The sequence below is a fragment of the Sipha flava genome, unplaced genomic scaffold (assembly GCF_003268045.1).
Source record: "Sipha flava isolate LNK unplaced genomic scaffold, YSA_version1 37_pilon_pilon, whole genome shotgun sequence".
Lineage (NCBI taxonomy): Eukaryota > Metazoa > Arthropoda > Insecta > Hemiptera > Aphididae > Sipha > Sipha flava.
The window spans coordinates 2,987,779-3,004,914 of NW_020273087.1; the positions used below are offsets into that span (position 1 = coordinate 2,987,779).

General features: G+C 36.7%; 1 protein-coding gene across 1 annotated transcript; it reads left to right on the top strand.

The window, feature by feature from the left end:
- The first annotated feature begins 1,379 nt into the window (after positions 1–1,379).
- LOC112688107 (mothers against decapentaplegic homolog 6) lies at positions 1,380–14,988 on the top strand. Its single transcript, XM_025561134.1, has 5 exons — positions 1,380–2,683; positions 4,843–4,896; positions 8,005–8,079; positions 14,008–14,223; positions 14,304–14,988. The coding sequence occupies exons 1-5, from the start codon at positions 2,248–2,250 to the stop codon at positions 14,624–14,626; spliced, it is 1,104 nt and encodes a 367-aa protein (XP_025416919.1). The 5' UTR covers positions 1,380–2,247; the 3' UTR covers positions 14,627–14,988.
- The last annotated feature ends 2,148 nt before the right edge of the window (positions 14,989–17,136 follow it).

The following is a 17,136-nucleotide window of genomic DNA, read 5'->3' on the forward strand; positions in this document are numbered from 1 at the left end:
TTTAAATGTTATCTTATATCTATGTTTCAAGAGTTATCAATGTGCCACATACAAAATACATATATATATATATGAGGTCCATATTTGATTAAAAAAACGCGCTCGTCAAAGATAAAATATTCTCGTTTTTGCTTAAAAAATTTGAACAAGAATCGTATAGTTGGTTTATCTATAACTCGAACTAATATAATATAGTAATTATTAATTGTAAATTTCATGGTTCTTCTATTAATTTAAGAGGTTTATTTTTTAATTTTATTCAAATCACCCAGTGATCATTGGTCGGGAAGAAAATGGGCGTAAACAATTAAATAGGAACATATAATATACATTTACGTCCATAAATAAAAGGACATGTAACTGGAAAACATTTCCTCGCTACTTGGTGGTGGTTTTTAAAACATCGCGTTTCAAACAAAGTTAGGGCGGTTAACGAATAATTTCTAATATGAGGCTAATTCGGGAAACGTTACAATTAACGTTACCGGGAAACTACTCAGTCACGAACAATTCGATTAAACACGTGCAGCCTATTCGTATTTATAATATGGACAATATCTATATGAACGATTCAGCTAGTGTCGTGACGAAAATAAAAATTACGAAGTGAACGGGAGTTTAATGTGAAAAAGAATCATAATTACGTCTTCCGGATGAATCACGGACTGCATGCATAGAAGTGGCGGATTTAACAGTCGTTAAGTCGGCGAATGCTGATGGGGTCCCTTCCTAAATTGTTTACTGATGCCTAAAAAAATTGTAGTTAATTTTTTTTAAATTTTACCACAAAAAAAAAATTATGATACAAACTGTAATTTCGTTTACAAGCAGCTTTGCAAAACGGGGCTAAGAATGTTAGTGATACATTTATTACGAGGCCCCTCTTTTGGATATACCGACTTAATTTGAACCTTTAAATCCGCCACTGCCGCGTAGTACCGGTAGATCCAATTTTATCGAAAGATTTACGTACACGAAAAAAAATAAAAATAAAAAATGGAAAAAAATACAAAATAATGAGATAGACAGCGTACAAAGAATGATGACGGGGACGTGTTTTATAATAGTGTACATATACTATTATATTGGTGTACTTATTATATATAAATACATACGTACACACCACATAATATATTACATGTATATTTTCTACGTACACACAGAAAGAGAGAGACCACACGTGCGACAAATCCACGACATTCGGCTCGGCGAGCGTGGTCGCACTGCTGGCCGGTGGCGCCGGGGTAGGTGGCGCCCCGTGCGTGGAGACGCGGTACTCCGGGCGACCGGTGGGTAGCGGCGGCGATGTCGGCGAGCCGGTGTGTTGCTGCAGCGCACATCGTCGTCGGCGAGTGGTCGCGGGGTGGTGTTACCACCGGGCTGGCGGCATAGTTACCCGACGACGTCGGCGGCCGTCGCCGTTCCCGTTTTCTTTACTCGACTCGCGCACGCGCGTCCGCCAGCGCGCGAACGTTCCATTCCATTCCATTCCACAAACGCACACACTGTACGTGTGCCGCGCTCGCCGCCGCCGCCGTCTCCGTTTCGTTCTCTTACCACCCGTCAGTCTCGTACCGATCGGCCGACACGACGTGTGCTTGCCGTCCAACGTCCGTTCCGAACTAAATATTTTCGTTCTCCCGTTCGATTATTAACGAATCGCCCGTTGCTGTGCGTGTGTTCCGCGTATACGACAACCGTAATAACATGCGAGCTGATTTTCGTTGCCTGCGCTAAGTTCTCCCGTCTGCGATTCGCGTACGCATCCCCAACATATCACCTAATTATTTATCCTCCGATCGCCGCGCGGTGCGTTACGCGTATGATATACTACTTGTCGTCGTGGTGCGCAGTTAAAATGTGTGCGTAGGTATTATTGTTGCATCGACGGTGCGTGAAAACAGGAATATAATATCGTTGAAATAATAATAATAGCGCGAAATGATCGTGTGCGGTGGTGCTACGACAGCAGCAACAGTAGCAGTAGAAGTGTCCGTTGGCCGTGGTGGTATATTATAACGACGACAACGACGGCGGCGGCATCATCGAGGACGCCGCACGGACGACAACGGTCGGGCCGAAACGGATGCGTCCGGACAACGTGGTGCGCACGCCGCGATCACATATCAAGGTGCCGCCGCCGCCTCGCGCGCGTCTCGCCGGCCGCCGGCGGACCAGCGCAGTATTCGGTTCGGCGGGTCGGCGGAAGTAGTGGCCACCAAATGCGAGACGGCATTCACGTGTTTTATGTTCATGTTCAGGAGGAGGCGGACGGCATTAGCTAAACGCTTGTGGAAGGCACGGGTGCGCAGGGACAATGAAACCAGGTGTGCGGAAAAAACGTCCGCGACCGCTCAGCCCGCGACCACTGCTTCTGTCGCGCACCCGTCGCCCGTCGAGTCCGACGAACGGCAGTTCCGCAACGCGCTGTTCAAGCGGCTGGACGACAGGCAGCTGGAAACGTTGCTCCGGGCCGTGGACACAGGCGGCGTGGACGCTACCGAGTGCGTGGCCGTCCGACCGTTCCTGTTCTCCGATCCTGCGGTCATATGCTGCCGACTGTGGCGGTGGCCCGACCTCCGGACTGTCGAACAGCTGAAAAACACGCCCGTCTGTCAGACGGCCAAACAACCCGACATGGTATGCTGTAACCCGTACCACTGGAGCAAACGATGCGAGATCGGTAAGCGTGAACGATAATATGCATATTACTATGATTATCATTATACGTGCACTGCTTGTGCATGCGCGCCAAATGCTTACTAAAGTATTGCACATAAGTTATAATTAATATTATTATTACTCTCATTATCACGGTATGTTGTAGCCCCGCGAGGGGGTTGACCTCGCGGGGCCGATAAATCGTTTGAACACGCGTGTCTATTAATAACACGGACGCAATTAATTAACCGTATTGATAAGCGGTTGATTGTACCCTGGACACTATTCGTTACATAAGTCTAGAAAATTGCTCTAATTTTTTTTTCATTCTTCATGTTATTTATCGTTTGTTTTATCTCCCACACAAATTCATTGCGATCCGGTAGGAAATTAACCGATGAACATCTCGGACGAGTTAATTTGATATCTTTTTGTAGGGCTCGTGTTGTTTGTTCAATGAACATCGTTTTGCTATTCGCACGGAACACTGGGTGTGTACGTTTATTATTGCAACTTAACCTTCGTCCGTTACGCTTTTTTCCAGGATCCCTATCTAGTCGCTGATAAACGATGAACAACAATATGCTATGGCGGTTTAATTTATGTGATGTATAACACGCACGGCGACAGCGCGCCGGCAATCGTGTAATTCAATATTCTCGGAAATCGCTCTAGTGATAAGAGAATGTGATAAGATTGATTGGCATAATTTAATAAATAAATATATCTATAATATATTATGTATGTGAACATATTATATATTTAGGTGTTTACATACATATGTGGTTTGGAAAGAGAGAGACAGAGTGACGGAGACAGATTAAACTTATTACAGCGAAGCGGCGCCGGTCTCGTTATTGTATTATGACCATTAATATTAATTTGTGTATACAGAATAATACAGAATATACGGTTTCAAGTGAGTCAAGTGTTTAGGAGTGTTCTTTGTTTTTTCTTCGACATCGACTTTTCGATAGGTTTCTTTAATCCTTTATCCAATTTAGCTGTATTCGGTCGACCACTGCCGTTCGTTATAACATGGCGGCGACGGCTGTACGTAAAAAGTATATAATATTTATTTCGCGTATAGACATACTATCCGCCGATCCAATTGCGTCACACTTCACCTGGCCACCGCCGCCGCCGCCGCCGTCGTCGTCGCCGTCGGGCCGGATGAGAAATAAATAGCGCGCAGACCCGGTCACGCAACCCGACGGCGCCACCAGTTCCGCCGCGGCGCCCAACCGCGCGCGCGTCCCCCCCGACCCGGTCTGCCTTCCCCCCTCGATCCATCTCTCCGTTGGGTCTGCGGTGACGGCGTCGGTATATTACATACGGACGTGATGTCCGTCATCTCATTCCCTCGGCCAAAGGTAAAAAAAAATCCTCTTGGATATTTTGAATAAAAACCAATTTTTACTTACTTATTTGAGAAAATTATGAAGAAATCACCGATTTTCCATGGGACGTGGACTGAACTACGGCCAGAATCGGTTTTATTTTAAATTATTTATAAATGCTGGTCGGCGCCACACGTACAGTCGTCTTGCGTATTGGCACACGTCGGTTGTATTTATGTTGGCCGAAAACCAGGAAAAAAAATAACAAAATAATCGTTTTTCTCGATAAACCTCCTCCTTCGAACGTTTGTCTTAAGAGTTTCTAAATATCCATTACGTTTTTGTGTATTCAAATATATTTGTGTGTGTGTGTGCGTGTTTGACTGTGTTGCATATAAATAGTCTGTCGGCGCGCCCGAGTGTACGAATGGATAATGCAAACTTGTGTGGTCCTCGCGCACCGATGGAGTGAAGGAAGAAGAAAAAATTCTTGGTCGTTTTTTTACTATTGATCCCCATAAATATTCATTGCTCGTCATAGGTCGTACATTCTTAATCGTCTATTTAACAGTTTCAGCGATTATGGTTTTCCAACATAACGAATAATAATTTTACTATAATAATAATAGTAATAATAATTAATTCTACGGTTGCTAATTGATAATGGCGATATTATATATGACACGCCTTGTATTTCGCTTGCCAAATACTTGAACACATAATAATAGTAACTGTGTAATATGGTAAATGTTTTCAACACGATTTGGCTTTTCGGATAAGGTTCAAGCAGAAAATATAATCCTTCCGACTTATTATATTATTGCTTTTCGTATTGTTTCAGAACGACCTCCGCCTCCTTACTCAAGGTTTGTGAAGGAAAAACTGAAACCTGAAGGTAAGTGTTTTATTTAAAAATAACTCTTTAATCATTATTTTTATGGTATTGAGTTTGCATAAAATTGTTTTTTCGTGGTAGTTATACACATATTCTGCAAATATACTGCGTACGAAAAAAGCTAGGCGTATACATTTCATTGAAATAGTTTTTGTTAGGTGCATTTTAAAAGTTTAAGTTACACGTGCACATATTTTTTCTTATTCAAATTCGATGTAAAAACAAATTCAGTGGCACAAGGCCAAAATTTAAAGTGTTAGTGACTTTCAATTTCACTCTGATTTAACCGGTCGAAGAATTGTGGTGTGTCTACAATGAGTGTGTAGTATCTACTTATTGCTATTAGGTAAATCTTATCTCCATTGAAAATTTCATATTTTTTGAGACAAAAATTTAACTCTCTTCTTGCTCTTTGAACAATTAAATAATTTTAAATTTACTTAGGATTATTAATAACTTTTAAATCTCCTTCAATTTTATTTTATTTTATTTTATTTTTTTTGAGGAATATTTTAAGTTTTGCGTTTTTATACACAGTTAATTATAATTTATTCTTCCTTATCTATGTATAGTTTAATTTTATTAAAAAAGTGGATGTGTTAATAACAATGATTCGAACTTAAATAGGTATGGAACTATTTGATTTAGAAAACTGAATATCTAGGGTTTTATTATGTATCATTTGTTATCATATATTTTATATTTAATAATATATCAAGCAATTCTCTCTTAACATAATTCATAATAAATGATGTAGTGTTGAGTAGTGCTTAATTTTATATTCTAATACTAAAACTGTACAATGTATTAATGATAGAATTGTTGAAGTAAATTCTTTAATACTCTTGACGTACGTTCTTAAATTGTTCGTGTGATAGAAATACTTAGGTATTATTTTTCTGTGGTAGAAGCGAAAACTTTTCGAAGTAAAAGTAATCTTCCGGTTGCGTGTGCTCGAAACGACGCCTCCCCGAATGAAAAACGTCGTAAACTGTTCCGGTGTTGTACGAGAGGGTGAAAAACGATCTGAAATTCACCCCTCGGAAATTCCTATCGCTGCAGGCGACAGCAGCCAGAAGCAGGTACACGTGTGCCTTCACCCGGCGCGCACCCTCTTCTTGGCCTTTCTCATTTAACGACCTCGGTGAATAATAATCCGTTCGAGTGGAAGCTTGGAGATTAGCTATTGCTAGTACCGTTGAATTTCCGGGATTGCCAATGTAGACTACTGCATGCGAGGGAGAAAACAAAAGAATGACAGAAAATAGGACCATTAAAAAAAAAGACCTTAAATGTAATGGGGGAAATATCTTCAGAATCATGTGATTTTATGCGAGTATATGTAATCCATATTATATGCATTGATTATACTTTTTTATCCCCGTTACTAAATTCGTATATTTAATACCTGAAAATATGAGGTAAAATATTTTTGGAACTTTTTTGAACCTTATTGTAAATATAAAAATTGTCAATATACAATTAGGAAACTACATCATATATATATATATATATAACTATGTTGGTACTACCTTTGGTTTAATATGATAACATTTTACTTCATAATTATGGCTGAAAATGACTTTTATGTTGAAGATATTTTATGAGTTATCATCTTAATATATATATATATATATATATATATCTGGTTATGTATCAGTTTATATCAAATTAATTTAGGAATTGTTAAGGTGGATTTTCAATTTTCTATATTAAATATATAATTTTGTTTTAAACAATTTAATGTATCATATAATATGGTATTAAATTTTACAAATTTACATATCTAAAAACATTTGTTAGAAGGTCAACATCCTAACTAGTTTCATTTTTCAATGGATAACTATATAAAAATTACATTTAGTAAATTTTTACTCCTACGTTAATCTTAGGCTACTTTTTTTTTAATCAAATTAAGTTAAATTAAGTTATAAATAATCTCATCAGTTATTACTTATACTTCACGTATGTATTTAAATAATTTTTTAATCAGCATGTCTACCAAAGAAATCATTTAAAAGTTATGGTACTTCATTTTTCAACGTATTTTATATTAAATCTATCTTAGGTGTTTTTTAGTTTTTACAATGTATCGTGTGTTTTTAGCCCGAAGAATGCCTCTTAATATTTGATTTATACTTGTATTTAATTATAATACGATGTTTGGCGTTATTATTGATTACTAATAATGTAATTTAACTTGAAAAAAGAGAGTAAAAATCATTTTCGTTTTGCAGACAAAATGTCAAAAGGATTAATGTGTATCGTTTAGGGACGAAAAAAATGTGGATTATAAATTAGGCGTCTATAAAAATAACCCGCGTGTTAGTGTTCGTGTGTATAGTGATGACCGGGTGGACGGCGTTGGGTCCCGCAGTGAGAGCGAATCAGAGAATCATTCCTCGGGAATGTGGTCATCTGATTGAGAACAACAGTAGGAATAATATATTAAACAGCATCAAAAGAGCTTGTTGCAGAGTGTACCGCTGCAACCCCCTCTCGACTGTATTTTTTTTCTCACACAATAGAAATGTTACAGATTGTTTTTTCTCTTCACCGCATCGCAGCATCGGCCGTTCAGATCATATATATTTATTTATGTATTATGGCACTCCTATATTGTTTTGCCTTTTATTTATACAGTCATCAGTAATATTTTTCTATAGATACCGGTTGGCTTATTTATCTCTGGACTAGTCACGTCCAATTTTTCTCAGATGAGAGTGAAAAAATACTAACGAGTTAATAATGTCCAAAAAACATATTACGTACGTTTTTCATTTGTACTTAGTGTGAATCATAGGTTTTGTGTGATAATGGTGGTGGTGGTACAGCGTTCGTTGCGATAACAGAGATCTATATAATGGAAAAAAAGACATCCGATTATATATAAATTCTTGATAACGTAGCGGCATTTTTTATACACTTCATAATATCTACTATCATATGTAATATTATAGTATATAGTATCAAAAGGATAACGTATTAAAAAGGAAAAATAAAATATAAATTTTGATTATTGTAATTCGTCCAAAATATAATCGTTCGATAACAACATGTGTCCCATAAAAATTGACAACTTAATTGATAAAATTTTTATGATTTCAGATCGCGCACCTAGTGAATGTAGTTGGGACAGTAACGATGACGAACTTCGTGGTTCGTTCAGCACGGATGGTGACGGTAAGCATATATTTGATTATTTTATCCACACTATATTATTAGATTTATTTAAATACATTTATGGTATTAATTTTATGGTGTTGTGTTTGAGAAATTATTTTGTAATAAATAATACAGTGTAAAATACACAATACATTTTAATTATCATGATAATATCTCCTGGTATTGCTGTTGAGCAATGTTTTCATGAGAGAAAATATTTTCGTCCGTTAATGACGCTAATGACGAACATAATCGTGTGAAACCACTCGGTTTCTCTCAAACCAACCGACCGACCATTGCCCTTTAAATATTTTCAGTAATATCGTTGCCGAAGTAATGACTAAATAGACTGTAATTAGGTTTATGCCGTTTATTCTTCTGTTTGTTTTTGTTACATCCTTTTCACCGGCGCCGCGTGTAGATAATAAGCGTTGTGCGATATTGGTTAGTTATTAATATAAAATATCGTTTTACTCGTATTAGGATTTCCTTGATTTTATTATTATTATTATATATTTTTCTGCGAAGGACAACCAAAATAATAGGAACGTGAGAACGACGGTGCGGCGGCGATTGTCGTGGGCGCCGGGCGTCTCGGCATATGCCTTCTCTTTCTCTCTCTCTCTCTCTCACTCTTCGTATTTATTATTATATACACACAAACACGCGCGAGCACGCATACAATATATGTATATTGTAAAGCGGTGAATCGTTCGGGCTTGCGAGGCCGGGGCGGGGTCGGCAGATGACATTTTGCGGTGCACCCGCGCGACCGACTGGCGCCCGACCAAACTTTAAAAAAAAACCCAGCAAAGGTTAATTACGAGTAGCGACCACACGGAAACGACATAATTACCCCGTGGACCTCCGCCGCCGCCGCCACATTATTAATATATATATGTATTACATCCTCCGGACTTATTGAAACCGATATCGGAGAGACACAAGGTCAACGCGAATAACAAAGAATAACGAAATATTTAAAAAAAAAAAAAAAACACAGAACACGACGCACCGAGCAATCGTCGTAACAAGTGTTTTGCATAATTGTACGAATAATATTAATAACAACAGGATCGGTACGGCCGTTACCCGACCGCGCGACGTGTTACTTTATTCAACAAAAACGCCGCCACTCTGATGCCGCGTACACACGTGATAGGGCGCGCGCATTGTAGTTGTCGACAACAATAGTGTGCATTATATTTGTGTAAAAAAAAAAATAATTAGATACGTCGGTCTGATATTGTAGTTTTGTTTCTGTGTTATGTGCGTATTATACGTGCGAGTACATTACGTACGTATGTGTTATGCAGTCGGAATATTATTATTATTTATTGTGTTCTGATTCACGCCCGATGAAAATCTAACAGTTTTTTTTTTTTTTGTTCTGCTTCTGCGCGGTTAGCGTCTCCGCAGTCCGCGGATTATATTGCACACGCGAAATGTACGTCAAGACGTGGCAAGGATATTTTATTATTACGTACATTATTTATCGCGCGCGAGCTCGTTGTTTATCGTTTTCGCGGTCGCGGCGACGGTAATGAGCGGCGCCTGTTGGCGGCGACGACGACGGCGATCTACGATCGGTACCCCCCTCCTCCAACATACCTCTGCACCCCCCACCTGGGACGATGACAATGATGATTATGATTATGATGATGATGATGATGGTGATGACGATGATAATGGTGGCGGCGACGGCTGACGATGTGCCCCGGTGACGACGAATATTATTATGTGTGCAAGTGTACGTATGTAAATGTGAGTGCGAGCGTGTGCGTGGCGCGTGTGTCGTTTCGCCTTGTCAGTAGCGGTGGGGAAATAGACCGGCGACGTTGGTTTTTTTTTTTTTCCAAACCGCACACGCTACACACTCGGACCCCTCACCGCCCGCCACTGCTCATTCCCTGATAAAAATAACCATTACAAACGACGACCGGCCGTATCGCTGGCGCCCGTGACGTCACGCCAACGCTGTTGATTCGTGAACACATTGAAAACACCACAACAACCGTTGCAGTTGAAAAACACACCAACACACGAATCCCAGAACGAAATGAATAAAAACATCCGGCGATACGAAAATGTTGTCTTTGTCGTTGGTTCGCGGTTTCCCCTTTGGCGTTACGTGGACGACGGGTTGAATTATTGAATAAATGTTTCCTCCGCATTTAAGAACCCGTTTGTGTCTGAAGAAAAATCTGAAGGATAATTGAAAATCCTAACAGAAAAAAAAATGTTATTTAAAAAAAAAAAAGCATATTTTGTTTGTCTTGTGTGTGTGTGTTTTCGATTATGTATCGATGGGCAAGGGGGTTGAGTGGTTCGTGTGCTGTTGTGCTGCTAATGACGGGCTACGTGGCGCCCGGGCCTGACCCGATTGCCGGCATCCAAGCGTCCAATGCACACCAGGGCCATTCATCACAGGCGGCGGCCCCCACCGCGTGCGCTCGGTTCGTAGAACCGGTTGGTTGTCGTCTTCGTCTTGTATTCTCTCAGTGTTACCCGACCGCGTTCACACAAGGCTTACACAAACCCGGGCACCCGGCCGTATGTCCGTGCACGGCCGCTCTCTGTCGACTGCATTCCCTCGTCCGGCTGTTCACGTGTAATGATGATATTGTGATCGATTTTGCGGCCCTCGCGTGCATGATTGACGACTGTTATAATGCTCAAAGGGGTCGGAAGAGTCGGTCGCCGTACTGCACTCGCCTCTATCTTGCACGGGCACGGTCCATAGAGATTTCGGTGCGGCGGTGCGTCTGTCCGAACGCGGTGGTGATGGTAACAATCCAACGACCGGCGTGTTCTCTTGTGGCGCCAGGGTCATTGTCGTTAAACAGAATATGAGAAAAAAACCCAATCGAATTCGTATCATGCAGTATGTGTGTGTATGTGTTTTTTCGACTGTTTACACGTACAACGCACACTTGGTTGGTGGTTTCTCCTACGAAACCATCCGATTTCAGCCACCGCATGTTTAGCTTGATAAACGATTTAGTATTTTTTTTTCTTTTCCCGTTCTCTACTAACAATTATTATTACATTTTCACCGGCGTGTTCGGCGCCCGAGACCGGTTATTACGGCGGCAGCGTACAGTAATAACACAGGAGATATGACGTATTATTATAATAACGAGTAAAGCACTCGTCAATTTCGTATTTTTTTTCTCCGTACACATAATATATTATATATATATATATATATATTTATTTTATTTTATCGACTTTAATATTTTCGGCGGTCAGCTTTTCCCACACGCACGCGCGCGCTCTATCCTCGTTTGTGTCCATGAAAAATGCCGCCTCCGACGCGCCGTAACACGTATCACAGCCGGCAGCCGTACGCGCGTTTTAATCGGCCCCCGGAGCACCACGGCACGATCCTGGTGTGTTTTTGCGACAATTCGCCTGCAGGCGCCAATTACGAAAATTACAATGCTTTCGCCGCCGACGACGTAAATGTACACACTCACTCACACCCGAGGCGACGGCTATATACACGTCGTGTGAGTGTGTGTGCACGAGAACATCAAAGATACGCGCGGAATTCGTATAATAACATAATATATACACGCTTCGGCGGCTGCTATGTTTTATAATATATTAATAATAATAATAATAATAATAATAAAAAGTATATTGGTATAAGTACTGATGTAACGCGGTGTGTGCGTGTATAGGTGTAATACAAATAACGAGAAACCGGTCGTGGTAAAAATAATGGTAGTAATAGTGTCGTTGGTGGGAAAGAGGGGTAGAGAGTGCTCGTTGCCGCTGTTGCCGCCGTGCTTCTTCGTTCATAAACATATTAATATTGTCGACTTGTAATGACAGGATGATACTCTGACCACGATACTGATCTGTCTAGCGATTTAGAATTTTGCCTTTTTTTTTTTTTTTTTTTTTTTTTTAAAAAAAATCTCAGGACCAATTCTATAAAACCGTATTATAATGGAACTGTTGTTTTTCACGAGATTAATTAAATGTTGTTAAACAATTAATAATTAATCGGAAGAAACGAAAGGAGAAAACGTTATTGATGTGTACGTTAGGCGGACCAATGCAAGGATACAAATGTTAAAAATATACACTTAAAAACGCCGCGTGTGTTTTTGTGATTTTTGTATTGAGTTTATAATATAATAAACTGAGAAATGTTGTGAAGGGGAACAAGTGTGAAGTGATTCTTAACGGATATTTCTTTAAAGAGCGCCCGTGTGGCGGGGCAAACTCAAAATTACCTGAACTATGTATGAACAGACCGTAACACGCGCGTTACTAAAACCTTCAGTGGGCCTCAAACAGTTCAATGCATTGAAGTTGAACTATATAACGAAACCATTTTGAGAGGTTATTTATATCTCAAAAATCATGATCGAAATTATTCATTCTAACGTGTAGCCTTTGATGTTGTCAGTATTTAATTCAAACTAATTGATCATTTTGTTGATTAATGATGACTGAAAAAAGTTTGATAAACAGGTTTATGTGTAGGAATTGAAATTTACCTTATATACTTTTATTAAAATCATCATTATATGTAAATTGTTGAATGAAAACTCATACCATGCAAATTTACTTGTATAAATATTTTTCTGTTTTCTAAGATAAGTGTTAGTATTTGTTTTATACCTATTAGTCTTAACCAAACAACAATGCTCTTCTACCAGTGTAGTGAAATGGTGATGAGCGAGAGGGAAGAAGGGAAAGAATGAAAAAGAAAAACAAACACGGGAGCGACGATTGCAGTCGTTTGTTCTCTCGAAGAAGACTAATAGGGACCCACCGCTGCCGCCAAACCATTATTATTACTTACCTATACATACGTGCGTACGACTAAGCGGCGACGACGGAATATCCTTAAAAAAAAAAAATAAAGGTAGAGGAAGAGAAGGATGACGTCGTCGTCGTCTCGGTGGAATGCGAGTGGTGGGCGGCGCCCCATCAGCCACCACTGATGGCCGCCCGGAATGCCAGAAATGCCGCGTGTACCCAAAAACAACCGTGTTTGGTTATTAGTTTTATTATTATTATTATTTTTTTTTTAGAAAGTCTCCGTTTCCGACGTATACATCATCGTTCTTAATATTGGGTGTACTTATTAATGCCGAATTATCGTGACATTATATATATTTTTTTTTGATTAATTCGAATTTCTTGTATAAGTAAAATTGTTTTTTGGAATAGGTACATATGTAGCAAATATTAATTCATCGACTTTTATTGCTGTTTCTCGGATTGTACGTTCTATAAGTTTTGTTCTGTTGAGTTTATAAACCAGTTTATATAACGTTTACGTTTAGTATGTACTCTCTGTAAACGATTTGTTGAAACTGTTATTTTTTTTATTTTTTTTTTTTTTGTTATTGAATAGAAGAAAAAAATTTAAACAGAATTTAAGATCCATCGATCGCTTCTTCGATATAATCGAGAATCCCTTTCTGATTTTTTCTCTTGTTGTTAAACTCTGTTAAGACTATTCTAGTATGGATAAATCACATGTGGTTGTCATCGTTATTGTATTTTATATTATGATTCGTATTAGTGGTTACAGGACGTAGCGACATGATCAGGACACCATCAAACGAAACACCGTAGCCCTTGACGTCTACATTTTTGTCCTTTTTCGGTTATTCGCTCGTTTGATTCCGATTCATTTTTTTTTCTATCTCTTCACTGTTGTTCTTATATACGATCGTCATTACTTAAACATGGTATAGGAATTTCACTAATGCAATATAGAATAAAAGAGGAATAATCAATATCACTTAATGACACTTAATTATTTGTTGTTTTAAATTATAAAATATACTGTAATTTAAATTGCTTTTATATTTTTGATTTTTAAACTACCTTAATAAGTTACATTTTATGTATACATATGAATATATAAACTAACTAAACAAATTTATGAATAAAGTATTATATTTTTGTCTATAGAAAAACCAAATGAACAAGAATGGTGTAAAGTGGCGTATTGGGAACTATCGCAAAGAGTTGGAAGGCTATTTCCTGTTGACACAAAATTTGTGAATGTTTTTTGGAATGTTCCGTTGGGCACTGGTTTGTCATTAGCCGCTCTCACTCAACATCATTTTCCACCCACACAAAGCCCTCCTGAGTCTGTGCTCAGAAACAGGACTAAAATCGGACAAGGTATTTATTAACCAAACTGTTATAATTTTACTTTTTCGTTTACTGTAATTAGTTTTTATTGATTTCTTTTATAATTATAGGTCTAGCTTTGAGCCGAGAAGAAGATGGTGTATGGGCATACAACCTAAGTGATTGGCCTATGTTTGTCAATTCTCCAACGCTGGACGATCCGGACAGTAAATCATATCTAGTTTTTCGAGTACCATCCGGTCACTGTTTGAACATATTTACGGGCAACCCACATGGTGACCGAATACGTTACTCGAATGGGCTTCGAGTGGGCCCTGTTGATCCTAACGCTGTACGCATTAGCTTTGCCAAAGGATGGGGGCCTAAGTATTCTCGACAGGAAATAACATCCTGTCCAACTTGGATCGAAGTGTTACTTGATCCTTGCAGATGACACAGGGTGACCGCAAACAGAATATGAAATGGCAATGTCATTCTCTAATTCTCAAACTAAAACACTAGTTTTAAAGACTAATTTTATTGAATTTGTGACTCAAACCAAATTGTGTTAAAAATGTGCGTTTAGGGTTCATGTTTGTTGATCTTGTATGTACAACGTTATTGTCTACAAGATCTTTAAACAAACTAAATTATTGTTTTTTTTTTTAATTTTAATTTTTGTAAAAACAAAGGATACCATTGTGATATTAGTTCAGCGTCCTTAACGACTGCTCTTTTTGTTAAGGGTACGATGCTATTTTCAACACGTAAGAGAAACTAGAGCTTAATGACATCCACATTCCATGAATTAATATTTTGAAATTTACCCTTTTCCCTCTAAACCCGTTTTTACAGATAGTTCCTCCTCCAATTTAATATAAACTAGGTTTTTGTAATTTTTTTTTTTTGTGATCTAGTCAGGATATTATAAATTGACTGTTGATCAAAATTGGTTAAGGAATTCAAATAGAATAGCTAATACTAAATTATTGTAATTTAATACTAATGTTTTGGCAATTTTTTCATATAAATGAAATGTTGTTAGATTTTAAGTGAAATAAATGTGCCTTGTACCTTTTACATGAAAAGCATTATTTTTTTAGATGTTACCAATTTTAACTATTCATTTTCTTATTGTAAAAAAAACTATTTTCTTATATAAACTAAATTGTAGACTACGTATAATATTATAATATATTGAACTGTTAAATAAAAATATATTGAAGACATGAACAGAATTTTTCACGGCTCTTGTTTTTCACAACTGTCAATATTTATTGGACTTTTTTTTAAAAAATTCTTATCAGTTCTAAGCTACTTTTGTCTGTTCCTGTCTTATGACTATTGTATTCATAATTTTTATTTTCGTTTGTGTTTTAAAATACATGTATGTTTATTATTGAAAGTGAAGAAGCGCATAAATATATTTTCGGTATCATGTAAATTAAATTTAATAAAGTCTATTTTATTTAACCCAACATTTAATTTTTCCTCTTCCTACTAAATTAATTTCTAATGAACCAATATTAAAATGTTTATTTGTATATTTTCATTAAATGATAAATATTCTACTAATTAATGAATATATTTGTAAACATTTTAATTCATAAATTAAGTATTTTCATAGTACTTTGGTTATACAGGAATTTAATAAATTCAAACAATATATATTTTTACCAAGCTACAATTCAGATTTTTTAAACAAATACTTAGAACAGAAAAATAATACCTACTTGATTAGTCAAGATAAAAATATATTTTTATCAAAAATCAATTTAAATCATCTAAGAAAATATCTTGTTTTTTTGTTCATATGTTTTTTGATTAATGATAAACAAATAATAACTTAAGATATGTACTTTTTTTTTTTTTTATGTAAATTAAAAATTACCTGTCTAAATGCTTATAGATTATTTTTGAATATTTTAAATGGCAACAAAAAATAATTGGGTTATTTGATCCATTTTTGTTCTTGAACAGAACAAAATATGAATATTACTATATTTATTTAATGTATTATGCTATAATATATAACGTTATGTACTATAATGGTGGTTCTATTTTAAATTTTAATGGTTTAATGTAAGCTCTACATAGTATTGGCCAATAGGTACAAGGTTGAATTTTATTCGTTAAAAAAAGACTGAAAAATATAGTTAAATTTAAATCTTAACAAATTTTATATCCTTCAGAAAATCTTTGAACATGTATGATCAGCACCAACAAGAGGTTTTTCAGGGTTCAGAGTAGATTTTTTCATGGGCCTCTAGAATTTTTTTTTGTGAAGCAAAAAAAAATGTTTCTTGGACGCCCTAATACTCATATGACATATTTTTACATTTTAAATAACATATGTAAGAACATTCTTCCTTTGTGTGGATATTGTACTTTATCATCAAAACGTCAACAATATTATTTATTAATTTATTATTATTATACTATATAATAAATCATAAATACCTACTAAACATAATATTAAAGTTAATAATAATATACACGTTTTCACATGACACTTGTTATTTAATTATAAAAACAAAATTGTAAACTTAAAAATTATTAAATTCCATGGAAGGCGCAAAGCCTTTAAAATGGCGGATCAGGCAGCCTATTGGGTATGTTCAAAAATTATTAGTTTCAATGACAACGAATATATGAAACACTATTTATTAATTTAAACTATGAAAACAGTACATGATATATGTCCTTACATTCATTGTAAGCATGGAACTATGGAATATATTGATGATGAAACATTTACCTTTTAATTATTTTATTTGTGTTTTCAAATGTAGTGCTTATCTACTTTAAGTATTTATCATACATACATACATTGTATAAAATATAGATTATACTTTACAAAAATACAATTTTACTGAAATTATATTGTATAATAACTCAAGTCCACTATGTTAATATTATATAGTTATAATTATTATAATTTCATTGTATAGATTGTGAAATTAA

What these genes read in the sequence shown, in the direction of transcription:
- LOC112688107 (XM_025561134.1), top strand. Translation starts at nt 2,248, where the DNA reads ATGTTCATGTTCAGGAGGAGGCGGACGGCATTAGCTAAACGCTTGTGG. An exon ending in GAGCAAACGATGCGAGATCG is followed by an intron (nt 2,684 to 4,842) that starts GTAAGCGTGAAC and finishes GTATTGTTTCAG; the next exon opens with AACGACCTCCGCCTCCTTAC. An exon ending in GTTCAGCACGGATGGTGACG is followed by an intron (nt 8,080 to 14,007) that starts GTAAGCATATAT and finishes TTTTGTCTATAG; the next exon opens with AAAAACCAAATGAACAAGAA.